At 55.1% G+C, this 23593-nt stretch overlaps 2 protein-coding genes across 3 annotated transcripts in view; both read right to left on the reverse strand.

Annotated features, from left to right (window-relative positions):
* Positions 1-6412: 6412 nt before the first annotated feature.
* On the reverse strand, positions 6413-11173 carry NMRK2 (nicotinamide riboside kinase 2). Of its 2 annotated transcripts, XM_068535034.1 has the most exons (7): positions 11110-11173; positions 8725-8815; positions 8105-8153; positions 7864-8020; positions 7438-7509; positions 6955-7061; positions 6413-6682 (listed from the first exon to the last, which is right to left on the reverse strand). In XM_068535034.1, the coding sequence occupies exons 2-7, from the start codon at positions 8812-8814 to the stop codon at positions 6597-6599; spliced, it is 561 nt and encodes a 186-aa protein (XP_068391135.1). In that variant the 5' UTR covers position 8815; positions 11110-11173; the 3' UTR covers positions 6413-6596. The 2 variants fall into 2 exon arrangements, with proteins under 2 accessions (XP_068391135.1, XP_068391136.1); XM_068535035.1 differs by lacking the exon at positions 7438-7509.
* An 8723-nt stretch (positions 11174-19896) lies between these two features.
* Positions 19897-23593, reverse strand: part of ATCAY (ATCAY kinesin light chain interacting caytaxin) — a 31551-nt gene continuing 27854 nt past the window's right edge. The window contains exons 10-12 of the mRNA XM_068535000.1: positions 23442-23513; positions 22400-22432; positions 19897-20074 (exon numbers count right to left, since the gene is read on the reverse strand). Of these exons, the coding sequence (XP_068391101.1) occupies positions 19897-20074; positions 22400-22432; positions 23442-23513 (283 nt within the window). The remainder of the gene's footprint in view (positions 20075-22399; positions 22433-23441; positions 23514-23593) is intronic.

The following is a 23593-nucleotide window of genomic DNA, read 5'->3' on the forward strand; positions in this document are numbered from 1 at the left end:
GGCCCGCGTGAGGACGCTTCGCATGGAAGGTCGCCTGTCTGTATGTCTGTGGTGAGCTGGGGTGGGGTAGGGTCTCCCTGGCAGGGCTTCCGAATTGGGGTGGCCTCAGAGGAGCCAGGTTCCAGCGAGAGACCCGTGGGGTCCCACCCACCCGCCTGGGCCCCCAGCAATCCCAAGGCCACACCTCCTCCCCCACGGAGTGAGCTCCCTGGTGCCTCGATCGAAGATCAGGGTTGCGGGCAGGCCAGGCCGAGTTCCCGGGGGCGGGGGATGACTTGGCCCAGGAGGGTGTCAGCCGCGGGATGACTGGCACGTGAGTGTGTGTGTGTCACGTGGGTGTGTGTGTCAGGGTCTGTCCCATCCTGGGCTCTCAGCCTTCTCTGCACATCGAGTCCCACTTGGGGCGCCTCCAGGGGGTGGTTTTTTGTTTTTTTTTTTTTTTAATTTATTTTTTAATTTGTTTTTGTCTGCCTTGGGTCTTCATTGTTGCGCGCGGGCTTTCTCTAGTTGCGGCGAGCGGGGGCTCCTCTTCGTTGCCGTGCGCGGGCTTCTGATTGCGGTGGCTTCTCTTGTTGCAGAGCACGGGCTCTAGGCACGCGGGCTTCAGTAGTTGTGGTACGAGGGCTCAATAGTTGTGGCTCACGGGCTTAGTTGCTCTGCAGCATGTGGGATCTTCCCAGACCAGGGCTTGAACCCGTGGCCCCTGCAAGATTCTTAACCACTGCGCCACCAGGGGAGTCCCGGGGGGATGGGGGTTTGAGCCAATTCTCTGCCCTTAGTCCAGGGTGTCTCCCCTCGGCACCGCTGACCTTCGGGCTGGATTGTTCTTGGCTGGGGGCCCGTCCTGGGCGCTGTGGGCTGTGGAGCAACATTCCTGGCCCCCACCCCCTCGGTGCCAGGAGTCCCCCAGTGTGACAACCACAGATGTCCCCAGACGTCGCCCAGTGTCCCCTGGGCAGGGGGCAGAATCGCCCCCCAGTTGAGGAGCACTGACCTGAGGTTGTTCTTGGCCTTGAGCGTTCCGGGAAGGTGGAGTGCTTCTCCCTGGGCCTCCCAGGGATGATTTTAGGGGAGGGATCGGGGGCAGGCCTTCTTAGTGTTTGTAGCGACATGCTTTCAGGAAATTCAAGGCTTCCCATCCACAGCAAGGCCATGAAGTTTCCTCTTCCAACGAATTTAGTTAAAATCAACAAGATGAGCGAGACTCCTAAAGAAAACTAATAAATACCATAGTAATTATAGGGGAGTCTGCGGCCCCAGCCCTGTCACGAGGGTGGGAGGAGAACGAACGGCCTCAGAGGGAGGCGCTGGGGGCATCGGGAGCTGGGGGGCCTCCTCCGGGCCCGGGGTCGCAGGGGAGCCTGGCGGTGACTGGTCCTGCCGCCAGCCCAGGCAGGACAGTGGGCACAGTTGTGTCCCAGGCGCACCAGCCTGGCCTGGAACCCTGTCTCCTTCCTTTGTCTGTGGCCTGCGGCTAAGGGACTCCACCTCCGGGAGCCGCAGTTTCCTCATCTGCGGAAAAGGAGTAGGTTGTACTGGTCACAGGAGCATGGGAGACAATTCCCAGTGCCCCCCCCCCGCCGAACACCGGACAGGGGTCCAGCAGGTGTGAGTGCCCTCCCCGGGGTTGGGGGCCGGCCTGGGGCTGGGGGGGCAGGCCTTGGGCTCCTCGTCCCAGTGAGTGGCAACACCTGCCACAAAATCCCAGCAGCAACGGGCATCCGAAGCCCAGGGGAGGACGCTGAGGCGCAGGTGGCACGTTACCTGCCCCGGGGATCTCTCTCTAGGAAGGGGCTGAGGCGGCCGGGTTCTGGAGCCGCCCTCTCACGCTCTGGGCTGCCCGGTCTTAGGGCGTCCCGTTCTGGGGCCTGGGGAGACCGCCGGGCACTGACCTAGGGGGTGCTTGGTGGACGTGACAGGGGCACATCAGGTTAGTCTTGGGGTTCTGTCTGGGGAGGGCAGGGGCTGCAGGAAAGGCACAGGTTAGCCCAGCTGGAGTCCACACTGTGCCCAGAGCTGCCCAGCCCAGGGGCAGGTGGGGCCGGATTCACTGGGCCCATCAGGTGGCTGTGAGAGGAGTGAGAGAATCTTCCCGAGATACGGGTAGGAAGACGGAAGGCGGATGGGGCGAGGGTGAGCCGCCTGGCACGCCTCCTTGGCTGGAGACGGTCCTGGGTCAGCATTTGACAGATGTGTTCAAATCTCAGCTCCGCTGAGTGACCTTGGGCAGGTCCCTTTCCTCTCTGAGCCCTAGAGAGGCGGGTCATAGAATAATCCGACCACTCAAGGTGGTCGGCCCCGATCAGGGTGACAAACTGTCTCAGTTTGCCTGGGCCCGGCCTTTCCCAGGATGGGGAACTTTCAGTGCTGAAACTGGGAAAGTGCTGTGCAATCCGGATGAGGTGGTCCCCCATCCCGCTACTGTTCTCATAGTGACCGAGGTGTCTGGTGGCCAGGCAGGGCTCTGGCTGCCCCGGAGCCACCTCTCCCGTGTCCCTGTCCCATCCTGGACTATTTCGGGCCTGGTGACCAGAGGATAGCCTCACTGTGCTCCATGACTGTGACAAAGGGCAGGCCTTGGCAGGCTCTCCGAGGCTCCCTCCACGCCCTGCACCAGCTCCCACCTGCCCTCCAGGACACAGTGGGCTCTTCCCGCCACCCTCCACCCCAGACCTTGCATACACTGCAGCTGTCAGCAGACGCTGCAGGAAATGAGTGATTTTGGCCGTGCGGACTTGAGGGTCTCTACCCCAGCTCCCCAGCTCAGCCGTGTAGCTTGAAAGCAGCCACAGCTGACACATACTCGAGTAGGCGTGGCTGCCAGCCAAGACAACTTTATTTATAGATGCTGCAATTTGAATTCCATGTAACTTGGCATGTGTCATGAAATTTAATTCTTATTTTTTTCCATGACCATTTAAAAATGTGAAGCCATTCTTAGCTCGAGGGCTATACAAAAACATGCAGTGGGCTGGATTTAGCCCATGGGCCATACTTTGCTGCCCCAAGTACTACACACCCAATAAACATTTGTTGAGTGAATAATGTTTAGTGCCCCATTAAAGCAGGCACTAATTTATTAGCGTGACAGTTACGTGCTGTTAGCGAGTATATGGGCATTTGTACATTTTTGATTAAAGTCACAAGTGTTGGAAATGCTACCGAATAAAATAAAAGTCACATTGGGTGATTTTGTTTTTTTTTTGGGCTGCGAGGCTTGTGGGATCTTAGTTCCCCAACCAGGGATTGAACCCAGGCCCTCGGCAGTGAAAGCACTGAGTCCTTCTGGACTACCAGGGAATTCCCTTTTTTTTTTTTTTTCTCATCAAGACCCAGAGGACTTTAAAAAACAGCTTTATTGACATAGAATTAACATACCATTCAATTTATCCATTTAATGTGTAAACTTCAGTTTTTGGGGTATATTCACAGGGTTGTACAACCATCAACTAGGATCAGCTTGAGAATATTTTGGGAATTCCCTGGCGGTCCAGTGGTTAGGTCTCTGCACTTTCACTGCTGAGGGCGCAGGTTCAACCCCTGGTCCGGGAACTAAGATCCCACAAGCTGCGTGGCATGGCCGAAAAAAGAAAAAAAAACTTGAGAAAGTTTTATCCCCACTAGGAGCCACTCCCCACCCCTCCCCAGCCCCTGGCAACCACGAGTCTGCTTTCTGTCTCTGGATTTGCAGGGTTGGTCCTCCCGAGGCCTCTTTTCCCCCTGGCTTACAGATAGGCATCTTCTCCCTGTGTCCTCACATGGTTTTCCCTTGGTGTGTCCCAACTTCTTCTTATATGGACACCAGTCATACTGGATTGAGGCCCACCCTCACGACCCCATTTTAACTTAGTGACCTCCAAATGCAGTCATACTCTGGGGTCCTAAGGGTCAGGGGCTTCAACATACGAATTTAAGTGTACACAATTCAGCCCATAATAGTGTCGTTTGCTTTTTGGTTTTGTTTGTTTGAAGCAAGGAGAGTCTTAACAGATTCAAATCCTGCTCAAACATACCAGGACATGGTGTTCTGAGCCATTAGGTACACAGCTTGTCAATGGCCTGGCAGGGACGGGAACCCAGCCCCTCCTGACTCTCGGCCTGTGGGCCCTTTCACCTCTGTTCTGCAGCCCCCAGCAGACTAGCAGATACGGTGACCAACCATCTCGGTTGGTTGGTTCTGAGGGATTTCTGGGGAAGCAGGACTTTCCATGCTAAAGTAAAGGGATGGGATTTCCCTGGCAGTCCAGTGGTTAGAACTCCGCGCTTTCCCTGCCGAGGGCGCAGGTTCAAATTCCTGGTCGGGGAACTAAGATACCGCAAGGCACGCAACATATTTTAAAAAAAAAAAAAGTAAAGGGAAAGTATTTGGAAAATAGGGACAGTTGGTCACCCTACTAGTGATCTGCACTGGGTCTTCAGGTTGGTGGGGAAAGGGCTGCATGAGGCCTTAGCTGAAGCTAGTGCCAGGGATGAGCCCCAGGCCCAGCGGGGCTTCCCGGCTCTGCTGCCGTCCATCTGTCCATCTGCTTACCACTCTCTCCTTTGTGTTTTGCACTGTGCTGGGTTGTGAGGCCACAGGGGCAAAGGGCAGTGGTGATTGCACCGCTAGGTGATTTCTGTTGGCAGGAAGGCTGTGTTTAGAAGGGGCAGCAGCCGAGTGGGAGGCTCCCCCCAGCTGGGGCACAGGAAGTGAGCGGTTTCCCAGGAGCCTGGGACCCTGAATCCAGGGCAGGACAGGACTTGTAGGGCCGACCTGCTGCCCAGCCCATTCTGTGGTGAAGGGCAGGGAGCCTTGGGGGACATGGAGACCCCACTCCATGGATGCCCCTGCAGGAAGCTCAGAGGACAGTGGGAGTGTTGTGTGGCAAGTGAGGGGCAGGGCTCTGGACACCCACACTCCTCGCCCCACAGCCTTCTTGCCACCGACTGCAAGTACAGCATGAAAGCACACGGAACCCTCACTGCCCCTGTGCCCTGATCCTCCCTCCCTGCATCCCTTCCTTTTCTTTTTATTGAGGTGAAATTTCCATAACATACAATTAATCGTTTTAAGTGAACAATTCAGTGACAGTTGGTGCATTCACAATGTTGTGCAACCATCCATCACCTCTAATTCCAGAACATTCCATCACCCCAAAAAGAAACCTTGTCCCTATCATCCGTCACTCCCGCACCCCCCCCTTCCCCCCCAAGCCCAGCCCCTGGCAACCATGAGTCTACTTTCTATCTCTGTGGATTTGCTGGTTCTGGACATTTCATATACGTGGAATCATACAGTGTTTGTCCTTCTGTGTCTGGCTTATTTCACTGAGCATCATGTCCTCAAGGTTCATCCATGTTGTACTGAGTGTCAGACTTTCCTTCTTCCTAAGGCTGTGTGTGGATGGACCATGTTTTGTTTATCCATCCATCATTTGATGGACTTTTTAGGTTGCTCTCACCTTTTGGCTACTGTGAATAGTGCTACTTTGAATCATTCATGTACAAGTTTTTGTTTGAACACCTGTTTTCAATCCTTTTGGTTAATCTTCTCTAGGAGTGGAATTGCTAGGTCATATGGTAATTGGTTTTTTTTTTTTCCCCATAATTTCCAAATGTTCAATGGCTTTGTCCAAAACTGTCTACACTTCAGGTTTTTCCTGCCCTTCTGGACTGAGTGGGGTGGGTTGCTACAGTTCCACGGCTGGCCCTGGGGTATCACCCTCAGGTCACGGGGTACCCTGTCCTCCTCCTGTCTACCCCTGCTCCGTCCACCCTCCCCCTCCCCACCCTGTCTTCAGTCTCCACGGGAGCCTTCCAACCTCCCTTGGGCAAAAAGAACAGGGTCTGAGGAGACCTGAGTTCAAATCTCAGCTCCCAAGCCACTGACCATCTCTGAGCCTCAGTCTTCCCATCTGTGAAATGGGTGTATACGATAAACTGCCTCACCAACATTCTAGGGAAGGTTCAGGGAGATGTGGTTCCTGGGACAGAGAGTGTGTCCTTACGAGCATCCTGGGTCATGAGAAGTAGGTGTCAGCTCCAGTCACGGAGGAGGCGCCGGGGTGCAGTGACAGCAGGGCTCAGCTAAGAGCCACGGGCACCCTCAGGTTTGGCTGACCTCCCAGCCCCTGCTCTGGGCCGTGCTGTGCTGTTTTTTGAAAGCTGGCAGGAAATTTCCCTTTTGAGGAAGCTAGGCCCAAAGACCCTCAAGCAGCCACCCAGGGTCACATTGCCATGGGTCCAACAGGTGGAGACTGTAACTGCCCAGAGCCCTTGGTGTCGCCCCCCCGATGCCACCAATGCACCAAGGAGACGGGGCAGGAGGGTCCCTCTCAGCACCTCGAACACAACAGGCTGGACCCCAACGATTAAAAAACAGGATCAGGTTTAATATGTAAGCCGCCATCGAGGTTACAGAAGCATCTCGGGACAGAATGCCCGGGCCCTGAGATGCTGGGCTGTGAGTGGGGCCTCCACTCTCATATGTACAGACTTCCCCAAAGGGAAATGGTCACGCAGTGTCTGGCTGGGATGCCGCCAGCCTGGCCGTACGGTGGCCAGAATTGTGTCTGGGTCCCTGCATTGGGGGCTGGGCCCCTCCTCTCCAGCCACACCTAGGAGCGGTTCAGAAGCGAGTTCTGAATGTCTTCCAGGACTTGGTGGAAGAGCTCCTCGCGGGACTTCGTGCCGTCCAGGTACACTGAAATCAGAAAGGCCACAGTCAGGGGCCCTGGGAGCCCAACCGCGGCCCGGGTTACTGGGGCTGCCGCCAGGAGGCGGGCGGCCAGTGCACAGAGGACTGGAGGACTGCTGGTCAGGAGGAAGCTGGCCTGCAGAGTCAGCCTGCGGGAACAGACCAGCCTCTGGGGCCCAAAGCGAGAGAGACTGGTGGTGAGACTCGAGGAGGGACTTTCAGGTTTCCCAAATGGTCCCAATGGGGAGGAGCTGGCCTCATCTTACTCAGGGACTTACCCACTTCCACGCCATTGGCCTCCATCTCCCGCTTATACTTCTGGTACATAGGCCACACGTGGCCGTCGAAGAGGCCGGGGGGGTCGGGGACCATGTAGTGTCGAGTACTAGGGAGGGAGATGGGCGAGAATGAGCAACACCCATGTCACCCAAGGGTGGTGCCATGAGCAGAGCCTGGGGTGCGGGAACTAGGTCGGGGCGGCACCACTGAGAACGGGGACCCCACTGATTCAGGGGCCCCATGGTGGGGCCTGGGTGCCCCAACTTCCAGCATTTTCCCCGGTGGGCCTGGAAGATGCCCAGGGTAGGGCATGGGTGGGCCACACTCTCCAGGCCCCAGGCTATGGGCCTCTGGAACCCAGCACTGGCCACCCAGGTGCCTGCTGCCCGTCAGCCTGCAGCTTCAGGGTGGCCGTGTGTCCAGCAGGCATTACCCAGTTTCCTGGTCCCACCTGGGAATGCAGACAGGGCCCCCAGGCTCACCTTCTCCTCCACTTGCACTCTTCGTACGGGACGGTCAGGAAGTACCGTCGGCTATACAAGTCCACCAGGGGCCTGGCAGGGGTAGGGGACCCGGTCAGCACCCGTGGGTCAAAGTACACAACCCCCCATGGCCTTGGCCTCCAGGGACATTCCTGGGTGATGAGGGCTGGTTGGGGGAGGTGTGGCGGTTTGTCTGGGCTGATTAGGTTAGGGATGAGTGAGGGGACCAGCATCGGCCAGCCTCCTACTATGCCCACATTAGCCCCCCACCCTGAGGATGGAATCCTCCCTCTCTCCCAATTTGGATGGGCCCAGAGAGGTATGATGTCCTGCCCAGGGTCACCCAGCAAGGTTGTCTGTCAAAATAGAGACTTGGTGACCTAGGAGGGCCCGGATTGTCCGGGGCCCAGACCTGGAGATGCTCACTTGTAGCTGTAGAGAAGGAAGCCTTCCAGGATGAGGATGTGGGTGTCTGAGGCGTCCAGCTGGACACTGACCCCGTGGGCACGGGCGAACTTCCGGGGGCTGCTCATCCAGGCCTGCACGGTGCTCAGCATGGCCTCCATGTCCAGGGACTCCAGCACTGGGGGCGGGAAAGCGAGTGTTGGTGGGGTGGGGGCCATGGGGCAGCGAGGGCGGGGGGCGCGGGGCTGCCGTCCGTCCTTACCGTCCCACTGTTTGAAGCCGTCCTCCCCAACTGCTATTTGGTCTTGGGGCTGAAACAGAGGAGCCCAAGCCGCGGGCTCAGTGCCCGCCTTCCCACCTTACCCCACCCTGGGGTGACAGCGCCTGGAGAGCCCCCAGTGAGGGTCTGGGTGCCCCTGCCTGCCTCGGCCCCCTGCAGCTGATAGTCATAGGCTCCGAGGTCCCAGGCGGGGGTGGGGGTGGGGCTCCAGGCTGGCATTCAGAACCCCTCCCCAACCTTGTGACTGTTGGGACCAGGAGCGGGGGGATTTTGCATCTATGATCTAGTTACTCCCTCACCCTCCACAAAGCATCAAGGGCGGGCTCAGAGCCCATTTTGCAGATGGGAAAGTGGAGTTGCAGAGGATAAAGGGTACCACCCAGGTGGCACGCCCCCTCTGGGAACCGCAGTTTCCCCATCTGTCCCATGGGGAACCGGTGTGCTGTGAGAACGTGCCAGGCACGCAGTAGGTGCTCAGTAACCGAGATCGCCGGTCCCTCGATCTCCCGACTCGGGTTAGCCCAGGGTGCCCCGGGAGGGGTCTGCTCCCCTGAGTCTCCTTCTCGGGGCTGCCACCCCCCGCCCCCGGCCAGGGCAGCCACCTTGAAGAAGTCATCCTGGTGGATCACACAGCAGTTGGGCAGTGACTTAAGGAGGCTGTTGGTCAGTGTGGTCTTGCCGCCGTTGGTCATGCTGTGGGGAGAGCATACACGTGAGGATGCCTGGGTCCCCTCTCTGGACCTGTCCGGGTCTGAGGGGCCCCCAGGATCAGACTCAAATCTAAAACACAGGCCTGTAGGGACTTTCCTTGTGGTCCAGTGGTTAGGACGCTGCGCTTCCACTGCAGGGGGCGCGATTCGATCCCTGGTTGGGAACTAAGATCCCGCAAGCCAAGCTGCGTGGCCAAAAACAAAACAAAGCAAAACAAACACAGGCCTGTAAAACAGTAGAGCTAAGAGGGTATTTCTATTCATGTTAGGTCAGAGGAGGCTTTCTAATCAGCCGATCTGGGCTGCCTGGCCCACTACTGCCCACTGCCCACTAGGGCCAGGCAAGGGCCTGTGCTCACCTGCCTGATGAAACAGAGAAAGGGGGCAGAGGGTATGAAAACAGACAAAAAAGCGAACACAGTCTTGGCTGGGGTCACGGAAGCACTGCTTTCTGTGTTCAGACTCGTCCAGTGTTACTGCAAACCCAGGAGGTGGTGCCCGGAGCTCGAGGAAACTGAGGCCCACGTGTGACTTAGCCTCAGCAGGGCTTTAAAAAAAGCCAAATTGTTAAAGCAAGTGCAAACTGGGGGAGAAAAAAATATTTGTGATAGGAAAACCAGCAATTCACTGCAAAACCGGGAAGAGATAATCACCTTATGACAAAGGGAAAGGATTATTAAAAAAAGGAATGGGCAAAGCCGGGTGACCACCTCATCCTGGTGTGCCCGGGACGTCTCTGGTTTTAGTGCTCAAAGTCCCAAATCCTGGGGACCCTTCAGTCCCAGGAAAAGCAGGACAGATGGTCACCCTAAGGACTCTGGACTGGGGCCGCTGAAGGACAGAGAAGGCTAACTGTCAGGCCTTTCTGGAAATAAGTGTCCCCTTGACCTGGTTGTCCCTCGCCTAGGAATCAGGGGTGGAAAGCTGGGTGTGGAAGGGGGGGGGACCTGCAGCCGTTTAAAAGGGCCAATGGGAAAGGTGACCCCCATACATTAAGGAGAGCAGGTTAGAACATACCTGATGTTAATTTGACTTGTTGCTGAAAGATACACCGTGCCCTCAGGGCCGGCTACAGAACGTGCAGAAATGGAGGGCCCTGGTCTCACTCTCTTAGGAATTTCAAGAGGGTGAGGGAGCATCAAACCAAGAGGGGGAGGACCCAGGGCGACCTCCTAGGTGGGAGCGCCAAGCCAGCCCTGCTTATGCGAAATGCTTCCAAGGCATCATCTTAAAAAGGCCTGGTTACTGGTAATAAATCTCCAGGAAGGCAAGGCCCCTGCCTGGAGTCAGCAGAAGTGGCTGCAAAGGCAGGTGCCACACAGTCAGGGGAGTGCCATTCTGGGGACCCCGCAGCACCTGCCCACGTGCCTCCCTGGGGTCGGAGTTTCACCCCCCTTCCCCGCCCACGCGCCTTAAGGAAGGTCGGCCTGGGCTTTATAAAGTCTTTTCTATTCCCCCCACCCCCTGAATCTAGTCAGGGGTGCGGCATGGGGAAGTGACTTCCATTTGGAAATTTTAAATTGGGCCCCGCGCCCGGCCCTGCGCCGAACAGAGGGCAGAGACACCTCCCCGCACTCCGACCTTGGGCATCGGGTCCCTGCGACACCAGTCGCCAGGCAGCCCTCCATTCATTCCCCGGCCTCCTGCCCAGGCCACCGCGGCCCGCACAGGAGAGCACCCGGCCGGCCTCTCCCGCGAGCTCCGCGCCTCTTCCCCCGCGGGGCGGTCCGCCTGGGGCCCTGGACGCTCACCCTCCGATGCCCACAATGTACTTCATCTCCGCGCGGAGGAGCGGCGGGGACCGCGGTTGGCAGGCCAACTCCCGACTCCCTGGTACCTGGCTGGGCCCGACTCCTTAGTGCGTCCCGGCTTCATTGAGAAAACCCTGCGCCTTTATAGGTTGGGGCAGCCCGGAGGCCGCCTCCAGGGAGGCGGCCCACGGCCTATGGGGAGCGCGGGCGGCGCGGTGAAGCGGGGTGGGGGTGGGGGGTAGAGCGCTGGGGGCGCCGCACCTGTTCCCACTGGATGGAAATAGCTCCACGCTGTCTTTTGCCTAAATTAGTCACGGGTCGGCCGGGCAGGGGGGTGAGGGTGGAAGTCACCCCGCTGCCTCTTCCCCCCTCCTCCTCCTCCCCGCCTGCCCCCTCCTAGCCAGACTGCCCACGGGGCAGATAACCAGCCACACCTCTTCCCTCCCTAAAAATATCCAGCCCGGTGTGTCCCCTCGCCTGACCCTGACATTAAGGCCGGTTCTGGGGGCTGAGAAAAGGAACTCACCCCCCTCCCCCGTCTCCAGCGACAGCAGCGGGCCAGCCCCAGAGGTTCCACACGGCAGGGGACTTCCTTTTCCAAGGGGGTTGATGCCAAGATGAGCTTAAGCTTCGTTCTGGTGACCCTGGCCGCCAGGAAATCTCAGCGTGACACCATGGGCTGTTCAGCGGGCGCCCATGTGAGGGCTGGCGTCACTGCGTTTGGCCTCAGGCCTCTCAGCAGCTAGGGGGTGGGGTAGGCAGGGCCCTGCTGATCCCCGCCCCCTTACTGACCAGATGGGACCACATGCCCCACCCCGCCTCCCCACCAGAGGAGACCTTTTGGTTTCACGACCCCTTTTCCACTCTTGAAAAGGACTGAGGCCCCGGGGAGCTTTTGTTTAAATGGATTATCATCATGGATAATATTTACTACGTTATACATTAAAACTGAGAAAAATTAAAGGTTTGTTAACTTTAAAAAATGGCAACCAGGGTCTTCCCTTGTGGTCCAGTGGGTAAGACTCCACATTCCCAATGCAGGGGGCCTGGGTTCGATCCCTGGTGGGGGAACTAGATCCCGCATGCCGCAACTAAGAGTCCACATGCTGCAACTAAAAAAAAAAAAAAAAGACAACTGATCACTACATGGTCACATAAACATAATACATATATTTTAAATTTATTTATTTATTTATGTTCGGCTGTGTTGGGTCTTCGTTGCTGCACGCGGGCTTTCTCTACTTGCGTGTAGCGGGAGCTACTCTTCGTTGCGGTGCGCGTGCTTCTTATTGCGGTGGCTTCTCTTGTTGCAGAGCATGGGCTGTAGGCGCGCAGACTTCAGTAGTTGTGGCATGAGGGCTCAGTAGTTGTGGCGCATGGGCTTAGTTGCTCCACGGCATGTGGGATCTTCCCGGACCAGGGACCGAACCTGTGTCCCCTGCATTGGCAGGCGGATTCTTAGCCACTGCGCCACCAGGGAAGTCCCAAATATAATATTTTTAATGAAAAATAATAACATTTTTTAAAAATAAAAAATTAAGGGAGTGGGTTTGATCAAATTAAAAATTTCTTGTGCATTGAACGACATTATTAAGAAAGTGAAAAGACAAAGCAGGGTGTGGGAGAAAATTTTTACAAGTCATATATTGATATATGGTAAGGGATTACTAGCCAGAATATATAAAGAACTCTTACAAGTCAACAACAAAAAGACAAAGGACCCAATTTAAAAATGGGCAAAGAATCTGAATCGACGTTTCTTCAAAGAAGATATACTCATGGCCAACAAACACGTGAAAAGATGCTCAGCATCGCTGATTATCAGGGAAATGCAAATCAAAGCCACAATGAGACACAACTCACGCCTACTAGGATGGCCATAGTCAAAGAGATGGACGATAAAGAGTGTTGGTGAGAATGGGGAGAAACGGCGACCCTGTGTGTTGCTGGTGGGGATGGAAAATGGGACAGTCGCTGTGGAAAACAGTTGGCGGTTTTATGACCCAATTTCACTTCAAAGTGTCTACCCAAGAGAAATGAAAACATATGTCCCCACAGAAGCTTCTACATGAATGTTTATAGCAGCATAATTCACAGGAGCCAAAAGGTGGAAACAACTCAAGTGTCCATCCACAGATGATGGATACACAAACTGTGTTCCATCCACACATGGAATATTATTCAGCCATGAAAAGGGGTGAAACACTGACACTCGCTACAACATGGATGGACCTTGAGAACACAGTGCTCAGAGAGAGAAGCCAGACACAGAAGGACACACAGTGTGTGGTTCCATTGACGGGAAACGTTCAGAACAGGCAGAGCCACAGACACAGAGAGTGGGTTCCTGGTTGTCAGGGGCTGGGAGAGGGAAAATAGGGAGTGATTACTTATATGGTGTTCTTCTGGGGTGATGAGAATGTTCTGGAATTAGAGGTGATGGTTGCACAGCATTGTGAACGCACTAAATGTCACTGAATCGTATACTTTACAATAATGGCTAGTTGTATATTATGTGAATTTCACCTCAATTAACAACAAAAAAAACTGAGAACCTTTCCAGCTACAATCACAGGGAAGGGACATGTAGCTACAGCAGAAGGTTCAGAAAGATACCCCGCTGCTGCCTGTGAGGATGGAGGACGGGGCTGTGAGCCAAGGATGCGGCACCTCTAGAAGCTAGAAAAGGCGGGAACTGATGCTCCCGTGCAGCCTCCGGAAGGAACCAGCCCCGCCCACATCTTGATCTTAGCCCCGTGAGACCCGTGTCAGTCTCCTCACCTCCAGAACTGTCAGAGAATAAATTCATCTTGTTGAAATTAAAAAAAATTTTTTTAGGTAAAAGAGTGATATTCTACATTTTTGCAAATCTCTTTAATATCTGGTTTAGGAGGATTCTCACATCTGCTTGTCGTTCAGCCCATTTCTGTAGTTGTCTCGGTTGATGTATAGGAAGAAAACCCAGCTTCACACAGAGAGAGGAGGATTTTTCGCCTTTTTAGGTCATCGTGGGTAGTCTTCTTTGTCCTACACCTGAACTGGGCAGGTAGAGGTTTATGAAGGTGGCCTGTTCTCTTTCATTCTCTGCTCCATTAAAGGCCATTGGTCTATCTTTGCACTTTGTTTTATTTTTCATTTTATTTTAATTTTTAATTTTTATTTTTGGCCACACTGTGCGGCATGTGGGATCTTAGGGGAGCACAGAGTCTTAACCACTGGTCCGCCAGGGAAGTCCCTGTCTTTGCACTTTGAATGGATCTTTTGCTCATGTGTGATTTTGACCTTGAAGACCCCCTGAAAGGGTCTCAGCAACCACCACCCTCACCCACACTGGACACACTTTTAAGAACCCCTGGTTAAGAATCCTGCATTTGAATCTTGGTTCTGCCACTTGCCACCTGGGGGAGCTCAGGCCCCACCCTTGCCTCTCTGTGCCTCACCTGTTCTCATCTTTATAAAGGGAGGCTGCTGGCCCCAACCAAGGGAGGGAGGCTCTCTTTGGCCTTGGGCTTCCACCTCCAGGAGGCTTTATGAAGGGAGGATGCCCTGCCCTACCCATCACTTACCTGTCCCTCAGCACTCAGAGCTGCTGCCACAGGGCCTTCGTACATGCTGTTCTCTCTTCCAGGAACCCCTCTCCTCTTACCCAATCCTCCTCCCCTGGGCTAACTTTGACTAAGCCATCCTGTGTCAGCTTGGACGTCCGTCCCCTCCTCCAGGAAGCCTTTCTGGATCCCCATTCCCTCCTGGGCAGGCAGGGCCAGATGTGTCTTGTTCTCTGATGTGTTCCGGGTGCCTAACAAGGGTGGGTCCACAAAAGGCAGAGGCTCCCTAAATGGTAGCAGAGGGAATGAATGAAACAGGGAGGGGCAGGAGATCTTTGAATCCAGCCACCGGCACGAGGGGATTTCAGCAAGAATCTGCTAAGTCAATGTAGCCAGAATCCCCCCCTTACCCCTCACGTCTCCTCCTAGTGATTCTCTGTCCACTGACCCCACCAGCTCCTTGGCTGTGAACCTTCTTGCCTGTGCTGCGTTAGGAGTGGAGCCATTGCAATGGCTCCTGAGTACAATCCGGTTTTACAGCTTGAACTGTCTGGCACTGGTTTTTCTTTAAACCAACTACCTCTGTATGACGGCCAGAGGGAGGAGCTTTGTAAAAACCCAGACCAGGGGCTGTCTTTCCTCTGTTTCAACTCTCCTTTGCCACAAGCCTCCCCATTCTTATTTGCATTTAAAAGAAGCACAGGGACTTCCCTGGTGGTCCAGTGGTTAAGACTCCACGCTCCCAATGCAGGGGGCCCGGGTTCAATCCCTGGTCAGGGAACTAGATCCTGCATGCCGCAACTAAAGACAAAGATCCTGCATGCCACAACTAAAAATAAATAAAGAAAAGAAAAGAAAAGAAGCCCACTGTCCTCACGCCCAGGCCCTGCCCTGTCTGGACCCCCATGACCTCCCTCACCCCCCCGATTCCACCGGCAGGACCCGCTGTGGCCAAGACAGCTGCTGAGGGCCAACCAGTGGTGGAGACAGAAAGTGATGGATCTTGTTGGTGACTGGTTAATGGACTCTCACCTAGTGGCCTCAGGCAGGACTCGCCTGGCACAGAGGTCAGGAGAGGTCACTGGGAGCAGTGACCTTCACTTCAAAGGTGGCCACCAGGGGCAGAGTGAGCAAATGGCCAAGACAGGGTTCTTGTCTACTGGCTCCCACCCCCTTCTCCCCCGTCCAGCCCCTTCTGGGTCTCAGTTGCCTCTCTTGGCAGCTCAGCGTGGCCGGACCTGTGACACTGAGCTCCATCAGCTGCCCCGTAGGCAGGGGGAAAGCCAGCTCTGGGTGTGACCTCTGGCTCAGTTTCAGTGGCAAGAATTTCCTGGGAGCCTCCTTGTGGGGCATGTGGCCCAAGCCACATGGTGACATGCCCAGATAGAGGCCCTGGCAGGGCACTGCTGGGAGGCCTCATGGTCGGCTCACCCTGGCACATGGGCTCCCAGGGCAGACCTGCCGATCCTCAAACAGCCCACTGGTCCAAGGTTATTAAAAGTGACCATCCTGTCCCATAGTGTGAAACGTCCAGAACAGGCAAATCCACAGAGACTGGATTCCTGGTTGTCAGGGGCTAGGGGAGGGGTGGTGGGGGGTGATTGCTAATGGGGACGGGGTCTCCTTTTGGGGGGATGGAAAAGCTCTGGACCGGAGGTAATGGCTGCACAACATTGTGAATGTGCTGAATGCCGCTAATAGTAAAAATCTCCCCCCAGCACCCCCCTGCACTCCAGCCGCCCTTCATTTTCCTGCTCCTGGTTCACCCAGCTCTGTCTGGCCTCCAGGACTTTGCCCTTGCTGAGCCCTCCGCCGGGGACACCTCTCCGCCCACCCATTGGCCTAGCTAACTGCTACTTCTCTCTCTGGTCTCCAGTCACCGAGGACCCTCCCTCTAGGGACCCTTCCTGGACTTTCCTCCTGGTCCCCAGTGAGGCTCTGGTTCCCTGTGTCAAGCTCCCCCACTGGGCTGGGAGCAACATAAGGGGTGCTTGGGCCCTGCGGGATCCCCAGTGCTCAGCAAATGGATGAACGAATGGATGAATGAGGTTCGCAAGAACCCCCTTAGGATAATCAGAGACTCGGTGGGGTGGGAAAAAGGGGCGGGTCCATCCCCTCCAAAGAGGGCACCCCCTGATCCCAGCACCAGCTCTGCCATCTTCAACACCTCTTCCTCGCCGCCTCCATGCCAGCTCGCCCCCTCTACTTGAGGCCCCCTCCCAGCCCCCGTGAAGCGACCTTCTCGCTGGGTGAAGGGCACCTCACTGGACATCAGAGGAGCAGGAGGGCAGAGGCAGGTGGGCTGGCACCTGCCAGCTCCCGCCATCAACCTGATGGTGACTTTGTGTGGACCTCACACCTGTCCTGGCATCCCTGCCACCAGCAGGTCCCAAAATCCTGGGCGGGGACAACGGGAGGACTCCTCTTGTACCTGACATGGGAGGGTCCACTCTGACCCTTTGAGGGGCACAGCCCCCTATGTCCTGCAGCTGGCAGAGGGTCGTGGGTCTCCAGCCAAGCGATGGGGTGGCCAGGGGTGGCCCAGAATCAGACCTCAGACCAATCACTCAGGGTCCGGGTGACCCCAGCTGAGCCACATACCCTCTCTCTGCCTCAGACCCCCCTCTCAGTAACATGGGGCCTGTGCTAGGTTGGACTCAGACTATTATTATTACTGCTACTGTTATTATTATTGTGATATTATGATTTATAATAAGAAACATAGTTGGACTTAGTTCCCAGTTCCCGGCACACAGCCCTTAAAACCCTTGTAATTTCCTACGTCAGAAGAGGGAACATCTTTTGATATATACTTTTTTTTTTTTGGAAATTTTTTTTTCTTGGTCACACTGCACAGCATGTGGAACTTCCCCGACCAGGGATCTAACCCGTGTCCCCTGCCGTGGAAGCGTGGAGTTCTAACCACTGGCCCACCAGGGAAGTCCCTTTTATGATAATATTTGGTCTTATGTCCTCTGTGCCTGAAATGGCTCCAGATAATAAAGATGAAGGAAGCATCCTTTGCTTTCATAACAAGCCCTTTCAACCACACCTGAGTTTATGCTACGAGGTGACTTTTGGAAACGCCCTATAACCACAGGATCGGGGCTGGTGGCCAGGGGACCCCACTGACCCTGGGATTAGAGGGACGGAACTTTCGTCAACGGCCAGTGGTGTAATCCATCATGCCTCCATGAAAATCCCCAAACAATTTTTGTAGAGCTTCCGGTGGGTGGACACAGGGAGGTGCTGGGAGGGTGGTGCCCAGAGGGGGCATGGAAGCTCCGCCCCCTTCCCCACACATCACCTTTTGCATCTCTTCCATCTGACTATTGCTGAATTGTACCCTATTCTAGGACCTGAGATTGACTGGTGTCTGAAGTCAGGGCCGTCTTGTGGGGCTGAACCCTTAGCCTGTAAGGTCTGCCCAAACCGGTAGTGTCAGGATTGAGATAAATTTGTAGGACATCCAGCTGGTGTCTGCCCGGGATTGGAGAATTGCTTAATACTAGTAATTAATATTATTAACTGTTGACTAAGTTTGATTCCAGAGAAGACTGGGGACAGGAAAGGAACCTGAATCACAGACAGGCAGAGCCAAAAGGGGCCTCGGGAAGAACCCAGCCGGGGCTCCCATTCTGCAGATGGGAGATAGAAGCAAGAGGAGATATAGGCCATGGCCCAAAGTCACCCAAGGTTGCCTGAGGTCGCTTGGCATTGAGCTGTGCCCCCTCCCATCCCGTGAAAGCTCCTCCCTCCGCACCGCGACCAAGACCAGTGCCACATCCCTTGGACGTGGACAAAAGTCACAAACCTCCCTTCTCAGTGATAGTTTATTCATTTCACATAAAAATCCTCCAAAGCTCATGGAAATGATGCCTTCATATCACGACAGTAATCAGAATGAATTGTTTTTGTTTTTAAAAACCACAAAACTCGCCGTCGGAAGGATGGGTGTGTGAACTACGACTTGGGGAGGGACTTATGATGCATCCCGTGTCTCACAAGAGGAAAACGCAATGTTCCTTTACAAGGAGGGCTCGACATCCGTTGCATCTCAGCCAAAAACTGCCCCGCAGATACAAATCTTTCACAAAGCCGATTTCAGAGGGTGTGGGTAGCAGCCCTAGGTGCTACCGAGGACACAGTGGCCCCGTATGGACGGAGCTGTGCCTCAGAACTTCACACACTTGTGGACAGGTGGCCGACCTAGAGACAGCTACCCCGGGGGTCTCTCTCTATTCTGGAGGGGCTGTGAAGTTGGGTTGGGGTCCTTGGTTCCACTTGCCCGTTGTCTATGGCTGCTGGTGGTCCGGAGGGGTGGTCGGTGGGCCACGGTGAACCAGGGGGTCCGTGCTGGAATTTCTTGTTATGCTGCAGGCTCCTTGAGGGCGGGATGGGTCTGCCTCTTTCGTCCTTCTGTCGCCTCTGCAGCCGCTCAGTAATTGTCGGGTTAGGTGGAATGCATCTGTTCCTATCCCGGGCTCCTTTTTCTCCTCCAGTGGAGCACCGGCTTTCCAGCAGTTATTGCATTTACTGTGGACTTGCGGGTCTCGCGGGTCACGTGTCCCTCTCAGCTGAGCAGAGCCAGCCACCTGAACCTGGAGTTCGGGGTGACCTGGCAGGTGCCCAGGCACCTTTTAGAAAAGGAGGCGCTCTGGGCAGGGGTGGGGGACAAGCGGGCCCAGGATGGAGCGGCCTTTCGGAGGGCAGCCTGCAGAGGCCCATCCACCAGCCTCTCCTGCCTCAGGCTCCATGTAACTCATCTGCGCCTGGAACACGGTCCCTGTCCTTTACTTGACATTTGGGAAACAGAGCAGAAACACAAATTAAAAAACCCCACCAGACGCCCAAATGCCCTGGCCTCACAGGAGCAGTGCTGGGTTCCAGAAGATGCAGGCCCGAGGCTGCTTAGAAACCCCGAATTTTCCAAGGCGGGAGCCACTGGCATTTGGGGTGGGACAATTCCTTGACATGCAGGAAGCACTGCTGTCCCTTTCGCTCAGCACTGAACGCCACTGGCTCCCTCCTGCCATTGGGATAACCCCAAACACACCCCCTTGATGTCCCAGGTGGAGAAGCATTCAACATCTCCTTTGAGGCCAAGAATCTCCTACTGGGAAATTATTGGGGGAGGGAGGGTCAACCAAACCTGGATGACACCCGCTAAGAAGCCAGCTACAGAGCCAAGAGGGGCCGGACAATGCACCTGCTCGACTTTTGCTCAGATTCATAGAAACAGAGACTCTCAGGGTTGGAGGGGACCGCAGAGGACCACTTTGTGCAAGTACCGTCCAGCCTTTTCTTGAATGCCTCTAGAGATGGGGAACTCACTCCCTTTAGCGCCCACCTGACTGGCGTTTCGACCACATTAGAAAAATGTTTTTTTTTGTCCTAAGGATATCTGCTTCCTTTGAATGCAGGTGGTCGTAGCATCCAGGCCGCTGGTTTTTATTCTCCCCAGTGACCTTTGTAATACTCGAACGTTCAGTACCCTGTATCTTCCTTTTTCTCGATCTGCGTTTCTGGGATGAGCTTATTTCAGCACTGGTTTCTCGGCCTCTGTTCCTGGTGGGAGCCCAAGGGGCGCATCCCAACCCCGTGTTGTCGGGGGGATTAGGGAAGTGGGGAGGCTCATTCCCTCGGTAGGAGGTATTGATTGGGATTGCCCTGTGGCGTGGCCTCCGCGTTCAAGGGGCTTGAGAATGTTCTAGATTGAGGGGGATGTGGTTTCGCAACCGTAGAACAAGGATGATTATCAGCGGCCCTCACTGGTGCTGTGGGCTCTGATGCTCCCTAAGAAGGTGGAAGTTATAGGAGGCAAGGGGAGGGCTGTTCAAAGGAAAAGCTGTGAGTTCAAAGGCTGGGCAGTGCCCGGGGGGCACGGTGCTGCTGGGGGTGGGGGCTGAGTTTCCAGGCCAGATGCCCAGGGCTGCGGGGGCTGTTCTGGCAGGAAAGGCACAAGAAGGAATCCAGACCCGGCCAGGGAGTCGATGGGCATCTGTGGCTCCAACCTGAACCAGGTGACAAGCAAGAGAAGGGTCCTGACCAGGATTCTGTGCAGTGGTGTGGTGGTGGTGGTGGGGGGGTCTCTGAGGCCACCAAGGACACACAGGCCATGCTCAACGCTTCTTGTTCTTCTAGGCCATGAGCTCATGAGTGTGGGAGGGTGGAGAACTGAGTCCTTTTCCAGAACGCACTAATACTGCATCATTTAAAAAAAAAGTTTTCAAGCAGCTGGAAAGGATGTTGGGTTTCAGACATGGATGGAGGAGACGGACACCCCCGGAGACTGTGACTCAGGATGAGGTGGGGACAAGATCCAGGGTCAGAGGGCGTCCGACAGAGGTTTCCTGGCATCTGGGATCTTCTTTCGTGTCCTCCTCTATGCTCACGTCACCTCAGGACATGCTGGAGAGGCAGAAACACAGTCAAGTTATTATTATTGTATTTAAAGAAAGTGGAAAATGTTTCATGCGTGGGGAATCCAAAAGAATGATCTAATCGGCTTTGGTGTGCCCTCAGCAGCAAGAGTGGCACCTGCCTTTCAAGGTCTGCCACCTGTCACCCACCTTCTAGGTGTGGTCCTGAAGGGGACTTCTCTCTTGGTGCCCCAGCCAAAGAACAAGGCCCCAGGGCTGGTGCCCTCGATCAGACTGGAGGGAGGCTTCATCTCACCCATCTACTCACCAGCCCATCTGTCCATCCATCCACCCACCCACCCATCCACCCATCCATCCACCATCCATCCGTCCATCCACCCATCGATCCATCCATCCGTCCATCCACCTATCCATCCATCCATTATTCATTCACTTATCCATCACCCATCCACCTATCTATCTATCCGTTTATCCACCCATCCACCCATATACCTGTCCATCTACCTATCCATCCATCCATCCATCTATCCACCCTCCCACCTACCCACCTGTCCACCTGTCTGTCCATCTGTCCATCCATCCATTGCTCCCAACCATTCCTTCTTTTATGTATTTAATCATTTTAAACATGGTTGTTTTTATCATCTCTACCTGAGGATTTCCAGGAGGAGGTCTAATGCTGCTATTTGTTGTACCCGCCGACTTTTTCTCATGGTGAATGATTTCCTTGCGTGTTTTGTGTCTGTGGATGGGAACTCAGCTCCAGAAGGACTGAGATGGTCTTGTCAGAAATGCATTGAGAACTTGCTTCTATTCAGTGTCCCCAGGGCAGTACTGGTCTAAGATGATTTTTGATGTTTATTTCTCACCTTGGGGCTCCTTGGGTCACATGGGTAGTATTAAGGCATGTGACCGGGCCATGTAACATATTTGTAGCAGAGTGTGTGGTCAAGGATTAACCCTGCAGGTTCCAAAGAAAGGTCTGGCCCTTGCCTGGCTTCTGGGAGGTCACCCCTAAGCCCTTGGAACGTCCTTCCTGATAAGAGTATCTTTGTTTGCCTGGGACCTGGGGTCACCCTGGATAGTCTCTGCTGACAATGTGATTTAAGGCAGGAGCCATGGACCATGTGGTATCAGCTCAACCTCTGGAGGGGCTAGAGACTAAGGTCAGCCACGTGGGTGGTCCACCATGCATATGCCTGACCCCCAGTAAATACCCTGGACACCAGGGCTCAAATGAGCACACCTGGTTGGTGACACTTGGTGTGCATCACCACACCTGGCTGCTGGGAGAATAAAGGGCTGTCCCAAAACAACTCCCCTGGGAGACAACAATTGGGAGCGTGCACCTGTCTCCCCTCACCCCACCCCACGCTCTTTTTCCTATTGCTGACTTTGAGCTGTACCCACACTTCCACTTTAATAAACCATGACTGTGAGCAGATCAGCTTTGCTGAGTCCTGTGAGTCCTTCTAGCAAACCACTGCCCCCGAGGGTGCTGTCCAGGACCCGTGACACACAGGGAGGCTTTTCCTGGCATGCAGAGCCAGGCAGACACACTGAGATAGGTTGTGGGCAGACAGTGCCCCCTCTAGCTGAGTAAAATCCTGGGCTTCAGGGGGCCTGGCTCTGGGTGGACATCTCAGTCAGGGCCGCCGTGTGGCTCAGCTCTGGGGCCTCCCGTTAATGACGCCCCGCTGGAGTGGAGCAGGGACTGGCTGCCTGGCCCCAGAGGAGGCCCTGTTGTCATGGTAACCACGGTTTCCCTGCCTCCCTGGTGCAGCATCCTCCCCCCATCAACAATAAGTCATGAGGCACTCATCCCAGGGTAGGTTCCACTTAGAATGTTTCCAAAAAAGGTGCCAAGATCGCCCCGCTTCCCACCCACCTTGTTTCCTGATCTTCTGTGGCCAGAGCAGACCTGTGGGAAAAGGAAGGCGTCTCAGCATTAGTTGCCTGTTTGGGGAGCCTTGGCGTTTGGCCATGAGCCCCATGAGGGCCAATATGGCTTCACCCTGATCTGGCACAAAGCAAGTGTCAGCACGTGTCAGCTGTGTAACAAATGAGCCAGGACAGGCAGTCATGAGAATGGCCGAGCCCCTTTGCTGCCACAAAATGAAATCACTATTGCTGCTCCAGGTCCACCCATTGGGAAGGCTGAACCCATCCACCGGGACCTGCACAAAGGTCACCAGCTGGAACCTTCATCTGAGAGCAGATCTTGGTCTCTCGGCCACATCAGCTGCCCCTGGTCCCCGTGCTTGGCCTGTGCTGGATGCAGGGTGGGAGGAGGAGGGGGCAGTGGTCCCAAGATGCAACCGCTGCCCTCAAGGAGCTCAAGGACAGGAGAAGGAGGGTACGACAAGGGAGGCAGACCTGAAGAAAGAGACAGGAAAGGTGGGAGAGGCCTCTAGAGGCCAGGGAGGGGGTCGTGCCGTCTGTCTACACATCCCAGGGTGAGGCACTAAAGGACTTTCAGTAGAGAGTTGCTGGATTTAAAAAAAAAGGAGGGATTCCCTGGCGGTCCAGTTGTTAGGGCTCCATGCTTCCACTGCAGGGGGTACAGGTTCTATCCCTGGTTGGGGAACTAAGATCTCGCATGCCGCGGCCCAGCCGGGGGGGAAAAAAAAAAAAGGAGAAAAAGAAGGAGGAGGATAGGAATGGGAACAACTGCTTAACAGGGTACAGGGTCTCCCTCTGGGCTGTGGAATGTTCTGGAACTGGAAAAGGTGCTGGTTGCCCAAAACTACGGATGCACTAAATTTACATTAAAATGGCTCGATGGAATGGGTCTCATGCTGGCCGATTCACAGTGGTGGTCTTACTTCAGCACCATGGTAATGTCAGATCACCTTCATCTGAGGTTCCCTGGGCTCAGCAGCCCCCCGCGGGTGTGGGCTCTGGCCCTGTGGCCACCTGCACACACTTACCTGTCCTCCGCCAGCCCCGCCTCCGCCTTCTCTTCAGACCTGGGCAGGACGCACTCTGGCTGCGGCCTTGTGCTGGGGACAGAAAGAGGTGACGAGGGATGACCAGACAGCCAAGTGGGCCCAGGGGCTCTCGGCTCCCACTGGCCCCTCTG

The sequence above is a fragment of the Eschrichtius robustus genome, chromosome 2, assembly GCF_028021215.1.
Source record: "Eschrichtius robustus isolate mEscRob2 chromosome 2, mEscRob2.pri, whole genome shotgun sequence".
NCBI classification, from domain to species: Eukaryota; Metazoa; Chordata; class Mammalia; order Artiodactyla; family Eschrichtiidae; genus Eschrichtius; species Eschrichtius robustus.

Coding starts and splice junctions, on each gene's coding strand:
- NMRK2 (XM_068535034.1), bottom strand. CDS start 8,814: ATGACCAACGGCGGCAAGACCACACTGACCAACAGCCTCCTTAAGTCA. Junction 7,510..7,863: donor TTCCTTCTCTACAGCTACAA/GTGAGCATCTCC, acceptor TACCCCTGCCAG/GCCCCTGGTGGACTTGTATA. Junction 6,683..6,954: donor GGCCAATGGCGTGGAAGTGG/GTAAGTCCCTGA, acceptor TTCTGATTTCAG/TGTACCTGGACGGCACGAAG.